General features: G+C 38.1%; 1 protein-coding gene across 1 annotated transcript; it reads left to right on the forward strand.

Moving 5' to 3' along the window:
- The first annotated feature begins 6,949 nt into the window (after positions 1-6,949).
- Positions 6,950-7,909, forward strand: LOC129956796 (uncharacterized). Its single transcript, XM_056068742.1, has one exon. It carries the CDS (start codon positions 6,950-6,952, stop codon positions 7,907-7,909), a length of 960 nt encoding a protein of 319 aa, XP_055924717.1.
- The last annotated feature ends 2,905 nt before the right edge of the window (positions 7,910-10,814 follow it).

A 10,814-nucleotide genomic window follows, 5' to 3' on the forward strand; every position in this document is an offset into this window, starting at 1 on the left:
TGGGCAATGAGGAGGCAGACAAGGCTGCTAAATTGGCAAGTATTCCAGCGGTCAAATCTATTCCTGTAAGCGACTTAAATAAGCACACTAAAAGGCTTCTTTATTCCAAATGGCAAGCTCAGTGGGACCTTGAAACTAACAATAAACTACATACTATTAAACCTCATGTACAACCGTGGCCTTCATTACCTAATCGAAAAGCAGACACTGTATTAACTCGTTTACGCATTGGACATACGAGATTTATCCATCTCCACTTGTTACTAGATGAACAACCACCTCTATGTTCCCAGTGTGACTGTCAAATGTCGGTCCAACATATATTGTCGGAATGTCCAAATTTCAATGCTCAACGATTGCACTTCTTTCAAAATACGAATACTCCATTACCTTTCTTGCTTGGTAAGACACCACATGTTCAAATTTTTGCATTTTTGAAATCAATAGGTTTTTATCCACATATTTAAGTTTTCTTCATCTTTCTCAAAAGTTGTTTTTTTATAGCTGAAATTTTATAATTTAATCCTGAAAAACACAGTTTGGCGCAGTATAGCCAATATCATGGCTCTTGTGCCAATAAAATCCACAAAATCCAAATCCAAATCAAACCTTCCAGAACAGCTTAGATTTTTCCGGTTCGGGTTCTTCCTCAAGATATTGTGAGGGGTAAGGGTGAAGGGTGCTCAACTGCTCTACTTTCCCTTTGACTGCTTGCGCAATGTTTTTGGATGCATTTAAGTTTTGTGAATGCCTATCTGAATGATTATTAATGGGTTTAGAGATGTCAGGTATACAAGAAACACGGATATAGGTCGGTGTGGGGGGTTATTTTATCCAATGATTTCTTAGAAGTGTTTTAAATTAATAATACATTTCGGGGTCTCCTATTTTTAAGATTAGAGGTGTATGGGGTTAATTTATTTAATTCTTCATTTTCATGTTCATCTAGGGATTTGAAAAAATTTGTTGCAAGCTTTTTAATTACTTCTCTAAGGGAGGGATAGTTTAGTGCCTTCCTGATGTCGGTGTTTCTCATATACCATTTCGCGTTTGCTATTTTTCTGATCGTTAAATTGTATTGAGTTTCTATAGCTTTTAGGTTTGTCTTTGCAGCGCAGCCCCATATGGGACATGCATAGGTTAGTACTGGACGCAAGTAGGCAGTAAAAATAAGCATTTTTGCATCCCTATCCATTTTAGAATTCCGAGAAATTAGGGGGAAAAATTTACGCGTTGCTCCTCGGAATTTATTTCTGAGCTTAGTTAAGTGGGATTTAAAAGTTAATTTTCTGTCCAATGTGACTCCTAAGTATTTGCTCTCCTGAGACCATGGGATTTTGTGGTTGTTTATTTCAGTTTGTTCATAATTTCCATCTCTGTATCCTCTATGGAAGAGAACTGCTTCAGTTTTCCCTGCATTCATTTCGATTTTCCACAGAGTCATCCATTCATGTATGGCTTTTAAATGCCTATTTAGAGCTATTCTGAGATAATTGACGTTTCTATTTTTGGCCAGTATTGCTGTATCATCGGCATATAAGCAGAGAAGCGTGTTGAATTGTTTGGGGATGTCATTGATATAACATGTGAAAAGCACCGGTCCTAGTTTAGATCCTTGTGGTACACCTGCTTTAATTCTTTTAATATCAGAGTATTCCTCTTTGACCTTTACTAGGAATTTTCTATCTTGGAGATATGATATTAAAATTTTAGTCAGGTACGGGGGTGTATTGTAATTAATTAATTTGTGTATTAATCCATCCTGCCAAACTCTGTCAAAGGCTTTTTGTATATCTAGAAAAATTGCTCCAGTTTTTTGTTTATTCTGGAAGCCTTCTGTTATATATTCTGTGACTCTAATTAGTTGATGAGTAGTTGACAGCTTTGGTCTGAATCCAAATTGTTCTGGGCACAGGATGTTACTATCTTGTAGGTGTGTGTTTAATCTCTTTAAGATGACACTTTCTGTTATTTTACTGAGTGTAGGGAGTAAAGAAATTGGACGATAACTAGCAGGGCTAGTAGGGTCTTTTCCTGGTTTTAATATGGGGACCACAGTGGCAGTTTTCCAACGTGTGGGAATATGTCCAATTTCTATAATTTTTCTAATCAGAATTGTAAGAATTAAAATTACATTTAAAGGTAGTTTTTTGATCATTTGGTTATTAATTTTGTCTATTCCTGGTGCTTTTCCATTTTTAAGTTTGTTTATTTGTTGAATTATTTCATTTGTTGTTGGCAGTTGGTCTTTATTACACTTGGGTGTTGGTGTGGTGTGGAATCTTGCTAGTGTGTCCTTAACCGTGTCCTCTACTTCATTATTTTTAATGTCATTGAGTGTGAATTGTGTCTCAAGGCTGTCAGCCAGGCAGTTTGCTTTGTCATTATCAGTTTGTGCAATACTGGCCTGTCCTGTTAGTGCTGGAATTTCAACTTTCTTTTTCTTGAATGGTCTTGCAACATCCCATATGTTCTCATTTACTATATTAATATTTATTAATTTTTTCACGAATCTGTTTTGTTCCATCTCCTCATCCAACTTATGTATATTTTTATTTAATTTATTTTAAATAGTTTTAATGCTTGGGTCCCTAGTAACTTGATACATTTTTCTGATTTTGTTCCTTTGAGTTATTAAATTTTTAAGTTCATAGGGGATGTAATTTTTGTTAGGTTTTATAGGGATAGAGTTTTTATTTTTAGTTAGATTAATTTTGGATTCTAACTCATCCACAAGGTTGTCAATTTTGTCTGGGCTGTTAATGTTATAGAAATTAAAGTTTGTTTTGGTTAGGTCATTTTTAAAGTTTTTCCAATTAATTTTAATTTTACTATTGTCAGGGAGTTGATATTTAAAGAAAAGATCTAATTTAACTGGGTTGTGGTCAGAGCTAAGTTCATTGAGGGATGCTATATTGTAGGGATAGAGAAAATCTTTAACTATTGCTAGGTCTATAGTGGTTGCTGAATTTTGTCCGATTCTAGTGGGCTCTGAGGGAAAGATAATTTCCATACCTGTTTGATTTGCAAAACGTTTTAGAGTATTTCATCTTGTGTTAGAATTTTTGCAATTCCATGCAGTGTGGTGCGCGTTGTAATCCCCACATATTATTTAATTAGAGCTGCACTGCAGTAAATTTTCAAGGTCGAAGGCGAAAAATAATTCATCCGACGATGGGGGAATGTAAAGAGACGTTAATGTGAAAAGATCAGAATTTTTAGGGGTAACTACGACTACAGTTGCCTCAGTATGATAAAGCGTCGGTGGAATTAAATGACGGTGAGGGATCGTTGATTTTATAGCGATTGCCGTACCTCCACTTGCTCTCGCTATATCCTGGTTTTCGCGATAGCTATAATATACATTGTAATTTGCAATATAAATTTTTTCATTTGGTCTCAGGTGCGTCTCTTGTAAAAGTATAGCATCGGGGTTATACTTATTAATAAAGTGTCTAAACTCATTAATTCTGAGTTTAATCCCATTTGCGTTCCAGTACACTAGAGATAGAGATCTAGCTATAAATTACTCTAGCCAGTCGGTTTACCTTGGCTAATTGTCTCAACTAATATAAGTAATTTTGTCATAGGATCGTTAGCTTTTTTCATTTCATTTACTGCATGAAGAAGGTTCGGTATTTCCTCAAATAGTTTCCTTATTTCAGTAATGGCACTGAGGAGTTCTGTGATGTTTCCACCCCCGCAGTCGTTGTTTACGTTTTGCGTATTTACATTAGGCTGCTGTGGTGGCGCCATCTGCTGGGCAGAGTTGCCGTTCAAAGCTTGCGAGTAGGATATGTTTGTTTTTGTATATGAGGGCTTGATTAATTGTGGCGTTCTGTTTGTATAGTTATTATTGATAGGTTTGGGGAATTTGGGACATCCTCGCCCCTCAGGGGCTCGCCTACTATAGGTGAGTACGGGTGTCCCAATCCCGAGGTACCCTGGGATCTTTACTCCCTTTATGTTTTCACTCCCCTACGCCTTCTGCTATCTGCTTTTTTTTCCTTCCCTCGACGGCAAGCGAGGGAGCTCTCCATGAGAAGCTTTCGCCGCTCTGTTTGCTTCTTGCTTCTCATGGACAGCCAATGTCCCACGTGTTGGCCGTGCGTGGCGACCCATTAGAAAGACGGGTGGTGTACTGTGGTCCCCTGTACATCAATCGGCTGGTACCTAGTCACCTGAGTGGCTAGTCTGCTAGGGATCAAGCAAAGGGGTTACTCCTTGGGCTTGGCGTTAAGGGTGGTCACTGTCCCCGGGGGTAACTCCGAGCGTATAGGTTCCGGCTAGCACCAAGGTAAGCGCCGAGGCTGGGAATGGCCAGAGCCGGTGGCTGCCTTCCCTTGTTGGGCTCCGTGGTGGGCGGTGCCGTCGGGCCTGAACTTCTCTCAATATCACATGGGCTCTTCCAAAAAGTCTCCCTTCAGTGGGCATAATAAGAATCAAAAATTTGTCAACTTTCAATCTACCAACTTTCATCATTTTGACTCCTTTTTTATAATGAAACGCGTGTCCGAAAATAATGAAACATTTAATAATATCTCCCCTTTTCTAGTACAAAAAGCTATTACAGCAACTGTTGGCGACGTGTCTTCCATTCGAAAAATGCGTTCAGGTGATTTGCTGGTGGAAATCAGTTCTAAAAAACAAGCACAGCAAATCATTAAAATAAAAGCTTTGGCTACATTTCCAGTGACAGTTACACCTCATAATTCCTTAAACTATACTAAGGGAGTAATTACGTGCGGGGAATTGTTCAATGTCCCTCTTGAGGAAATAACAAAAGAGCTTAAACCTCAAGGAGTTACGCACGTACGTCAAATCAATATTAGACGAGATGGTCAAATTCAACCAACAAAACATTACATTCTAACGTTCCATAGTACCAAATTACCAGAATTTATATATGCAGGATACATAAAATTACCGGTTAGATAGTACATACCAAATCCGTGGAGATGCTTTCAATGCCAGCGTTTTGGGCATTCCAAAATTAATTGCCGCGGGACCCTAACTTGCGCCCGCTGTGCAGGAAAAGGCCATGAAAGCCAACAATGTAACGCAGAAGAAAAATGCGTGAATTGTGGCGAAAATCATACATCTTATTCTCGGACCTGTGAACGCTGGAAACTGGAAAAACAAATTACAACAATTAAAATAAAAGAGAATATATCGTATCCCGAAGCGAGACGGAAAATTGTAGCATTAACACCCAAACCTGGTTTAAGTTATGCATCCGCTGTTCAAAACACCTATTGTAAAAACTGCTCTTGCACAAACTGTACAAAAAAAGGCAACAAAACAGAAACACAGGTAAAATTGTCTGATTCTGATACTGAAACTTCCCTGAATAGTACTCCTGATAATAGTAAACCAAATGTCACATTTAAACCAAAACAGAAATCAAATAAATCCCTCAAGCTAAAGCTCTCCAAACGTGGACTGGCTACTAAAGATCTTGCCAGTAAACTTAAAAAAACAACTTTAAGTAGTTCTGTTGCTCTGGGACTTGCGAATAAAAATGTTGCTCATAAGGACTTAACGTCCATTTTTGGTGGCACATCAAAAAGTCCCGAAATCATCTCACTCCATCCATCTGAGGAGGAGGATGAATTTGAAATGAGGTGCGATGTCACGCAACCTCCGAACACTGTTCCCACACCTTCCCTTGCAAAAAGACTTTCATTATAGGTACCTTCCTCTCTTGGAATTGTCGCGGCATTCGGTCCAAACTTCATGACATCAAGACCATTATTAACAACTTTCATCCAGTTTGCCTTGGTGTTCAAGAAACATTTTTGACACCAAACATTCCTATAAAACTGCGCGGTTATACCTGTATTCGGAAAGATGCAGACACAGGATCTCACAATTCTGGAGGTGTCTGTATCTTCACGTCAAATCTCCATCCGAACTCACAACTAAATTTACATACTTCTCTACAGGCTGTGGCTGTGCAAGTTCATGTACGAACATTAGTCACAGTCTGCTGCATTTACTTACCGCCTCATGATGTCATCTGTCAACAAGACCTTGATAACCTAGTGGACCCGCTTCCTTCGCCTTTTATTTTACTCGGCGACTTCAATGGACATAGTACCTTATGGGGTTCGGAGAGCACAAATTCTCGTGGGAGACAGATTGAGCAGTTTATTGCCAATAACTGTCTCTGTTTACTGAACAACGAAGAAAAAACATACTTTCACGAACCCACACGTAGCTTCCCCCCTCAGGGGCCCACCTTCTTTAGGTGGGTACGGGTGTCCCAATCCCGAGGTACCCAGGGATCTTTACTCCCTTTATGTTTACTCTACACTGTGCCTTCTGCTGTCTCCTTTGTTCTTCTTTCCCTCGACGGTAGGCGAGGGAGCTCTCCATGAGAAGCTGTCGCCGCTCTGTTTGCTTCCTGCTTCTCATGGACAGCAAATACCCCCACGTGTTTGCCGTGCGTGGCGACCCATTAGACGGGTGGTACATTTCGGTCCCCGGTGTATCAATCGGCCGGTATCTCAGACACTTAACTGGGCTGCTCAAGGGGATCAAGCGAAGGGGTCACTCCTTGGGCTTGGCGTTAAGGGTGGTCACTGTCCCCGGGGGTGACTCCCAGCGTATAGGTTCCGGCTAGCACCATGGTAAGCGCCGAGGCTGGGAATGTCTGGAGCCGGTGGCTGCCATCCCTTGTTGGGCTCCGTGGTGGGCGGTGCCGTCGGGCCCGAAACCTTCTCTAAGTCGCATGGCTTCTACTATTTCTAACCATTGTAATGCTTTTTCTAAATTTTTTATTATAAGTGCTGAGAAAAGTTCATTGAAATTTGTTTCACCAATTGTTATTCACAAATGTATAACTAGTCTCATTGGAGAAGTTAGTAATATAAAAAAATTATTTAATGGTAACCTTCTTATAGAAGTGAAAAATAAACAGCAATCAGTAAACATTGAAAAGCTAAAAATGATAGGGGAAACCCAAGTCACTGTTGCAGCCCATCGATCTTTAAATCATTCTAGAGGCGTTATATCGGAACGAGAATTCCAGACAGACCTTGAGGAAGACATCCTAAATTGCCTCAAAGAACAAAATGTAATAGCTGTTCGTAGAATCACGATTAAAAAAAACAATCAAATCCAGCCTACAAAGCACCTTATCTTAACATTCAACACTCCTGTTTTACCAAAATCTGTGAAAATAGCCTATATAAACTGTTCTGTTAAACCATACATACCGAATCCCATCCGATGTTTCAAATGTCAGAAATTTGGACACACCATAACTGCATGCAGGGGAGACAAAGAAATTTGTGCTCGATGCTCCCTTCCTGATCATAATAGTAACAATTGCACTTCGACAACACCAAAATGTTTCAATTGTAGCGGTGACCATCCGGCATACTTCCGATCATGCCCACGTTACAAAGAAGAAAAAGAAATTCAAACAGTTAAAATCACAAAAAACATACCTTTTCCAGAAGCTCGAAAAATAGTAACAGACAGAACACCTAAACCAGGTCTCTCGTATTCTGCTGCATTAAACTCAACAACTGAACGAAATTCGCAGCCAATACCTAAACCGACTGTTAATAATCCTGTAACACCTTCAAATACCAACCCAGATACTGTAACAATAAAAAGAAGTGATTGGCTCGCACTTCTTGAGATAAAAAGATCATATGAAGAAAATTTCTCCCAGCCTCCTAAAAACGTTAAGCGAAAAAAGATTTTGAATAAAGTGAAAGCTCGTCAACATCTTGAAAAAGAAAATAAAAAACATCAAATCGAGGAAAAGGAAGAACAACTGACAATTCATCCATCAGACGATTCTATAAGTAGCATGGATGAGGACAAAGTTAATTCTGATTCTACTCACATGACATCCGAACATTTTAAATCAAAATTTTTTAAAAAACCCAAATAATGGCTATTCATTTAATCTCTTGGAACTGTAATGGATACCGCACCCATTCTGATGACATCAAATCTATTTTGAATAAATATCAACCAGTTTGCTTAGGGATCCAAGAAACACACCTCAACTCTATGACTGACGTGAGAATAAAAAATTATAAAATAAATAGAAAAGATTATTTACAAAATACTCGTGCTTCTGGAGGTGTCGCTACTTTCATACCCAGCTGTTTTCCATCCAAGAATATCGATATTACCTCTCCACTGCAGGCTGTAGCTGTACAAATTCAGATCAAATCTGTAATTGCCGTCTGTTTTGTGTACCTTCCACCTAATGACACCATTCACCAGAAAGATCTTGATGATCTTATCAAACAGTTACCAGCTCCCTTTATTATTCTTGGAGATTTTAATGGGCATAATACGCTTTGGGGTAGCACAGATACAAATGCAAGAGGTCGACAGATCGAAAAACTCATTGATGATCATTCTCTTTGTCTTTTAAATGATTCAAATGTTACTTATTTTCATCAGGCAAATAAAACTTTTCACACCATTGATCTAGCCATTTGCTCACCTTTACTTGTTTCCCATTGGGATTTCTCAGTTTTAGACGATCTATTCAATAGTGACCATTTTCCCATTATTTTAAAATATTCAAAATCTGATGTTAGCCTTCCCAGGAGACCTGAGCGTTTTATCTTTGACAAAGCCAACTGGCAACTTTTTAGATCACATTCCGAAATTACAGAAGACATAGTAAAACAGCCAAATATTGATAATGCAGTAGATTCAATAACAAAATGCTTGATAAAAGCTGCTGAAATAGCAATTCCGAAATCCTCTGGAAATTTGCCAAGGTTTTACAAACACTGGTGGAATGAAAAATGCGCTGCTGCTAAAAAAGCACAAAGAAAGGCTTGGGATAAATTCAGAAGATATCCTACCACCTCAAATTTTATTGCCTTTAAAAAATCTAAATCCTTTTTTAGAAGAATTAGACGAGAGAGTCAGTTTAACTCCTTCCAAAAATATGTTAGCTCCATCCACGGACATTTGTCTTCCAAGCGCATGTGGGAAAAAGTTAGGAAAATTTTAGGGAACAATAAATCATATCAGAAACTTTCATTCTTACACAGCAATGGAAATTCCATCACTGATACAAAAGATATAGCGAATACATTGGGTACAGCTTTTGCTAATGTAGCCAGTGAAGAATCGTATTCTCAAAGTTTTATTACCTATAAAAAACAACAAGAAAAAAGAAAAATTGATTTTAATACCTTAGCGTCATATGCTTATAATGCTGATTTTCAGCTTCATGAACTTAAGCGAGCATTGCAGAACTCACATCCTACAGCACCTGGACCTGACGGAATTCATCATGACATAAAAAATTTGAGTTCCAATTCGTTAAATTCGCTTCTAATTTTATTCAATAGAATATGGAATGAGCATGTTTTCCCAACGTCCTGGAATCGAGCAACGATTATTCCCATTCTAAAACCTGGTAAAAATCCAGAGCTTCCATCAAGCTACAGGTCTATAGCCCTTACCAGTTGCCTCTGTAAGACTCTGGAAAGAATGATCAATGCTAGATTAATCTATGTTCTAGAAGAGAAGAAACTGCTCTCTAAATATCAGAGTGGATTCAGACATGGTCGCAGTACTTTAGATAACATACTAATTCTGGAAACGGCCATCAGGGAGGCGTTCATTACCAAAAAACATCTAGTATCTATTTTTTTCGACATGGAGAAAGCATATGATCGTACTTGGCGGCATGGCATTTTAAAAGATTTACATAATATGGGTTTTCGTGGAAAATTGCCAATATTTATTCAAAAATTTCTTCAGAAAAGAATTTTTAACGTTCGTATTAATGATGTTTTATCTGATGATTTTATTCAAAATGAAGGGGTACCGCAAGGGAGTATTTTAAGTGTTGTTTTATTTATTATTAAAATTAATGGAATTATGGAAAAACTTCCACCATATGTTCATGGGTCATTATTTGTCGACGATTTTCAAATCCATTGCTCAAGTACTCACATGCCCTTTATCGAACGACAATTGCAAGCTGCTGTCAAATCTATAACGGAATGGTCTGATAAAAATGGTTTCGTCCTTTCTACTCAAAAAACCGAATGCACTCATTTTTGTCGAGTTCGTGGATTGCACCCCGACCCAGAAATTCAGTTAAATGGCACAGCTATTCCCGTTGTGCCGGTCGTTAAATTTTTAGGCCTCTTATTTGATTCTAAACTAACATTCCGTTCTCATATTCTTCATCTAAAGAAAAAATGCGCTCAGTCTTTAAATATTCTCAAAGTTTTGTCAAATACAACGTGGGGATGCAATACTTCAACTCTATTAAAAATTTACAAAAGTGTCATTTTATCAAAATTAGACTATGGTAGCGTGATTTACAACTCAGCAGCAAAGTCTATTCTGCAACAGCTTGACGCAATACATCATCAGGGGCTCCGACTTGTATCAGGGGCTTTTAGAACTTCTCCTGTTCAAAGCTTATATATAATAACTAAAGAACCAGGTTTACAATTACGACGCCAGAGATTTTCTCTCAAATACTTTTTTAAAATAAATCAGAATCCGTCACACCCTTTATATGACAGAATCGTGAATCCGATTTATGGACAATTATACGAGAAAAAGATTTCATTTATTCCATCATTTGGTTTTAGAATCCGCCCTCTTTTAGATAGTTTTAACCTAAAGAACATTGACATTTTAACTAAAGAAGACGAAATTCCTCCTTGGACATGCAAAAGCATTCTAACTGTCGATGATTTTAATAAGCTACCAAAATCTACAACTGCACCATCTGTTTACATACAAATTTTTTGTGATCATAGGCAGTCGTTTGAAAAATACGGCACTGTTTTTACAGATGG

The sequence above is a fragment of the Argiope bruennichi genome, chromosome 11 (assembly GCF_947563725.1).
Source record: "Argiope bruennichi chromosome 11, qqArgBrue1.1, whole genome shotgun sequence".
Classification (NCBI taxonomy): Eukaryota; Metazoa; Arthropoda; class Arachnida; order Araneae; family Araneidae; genus Argiope; species Argiope bruennichi.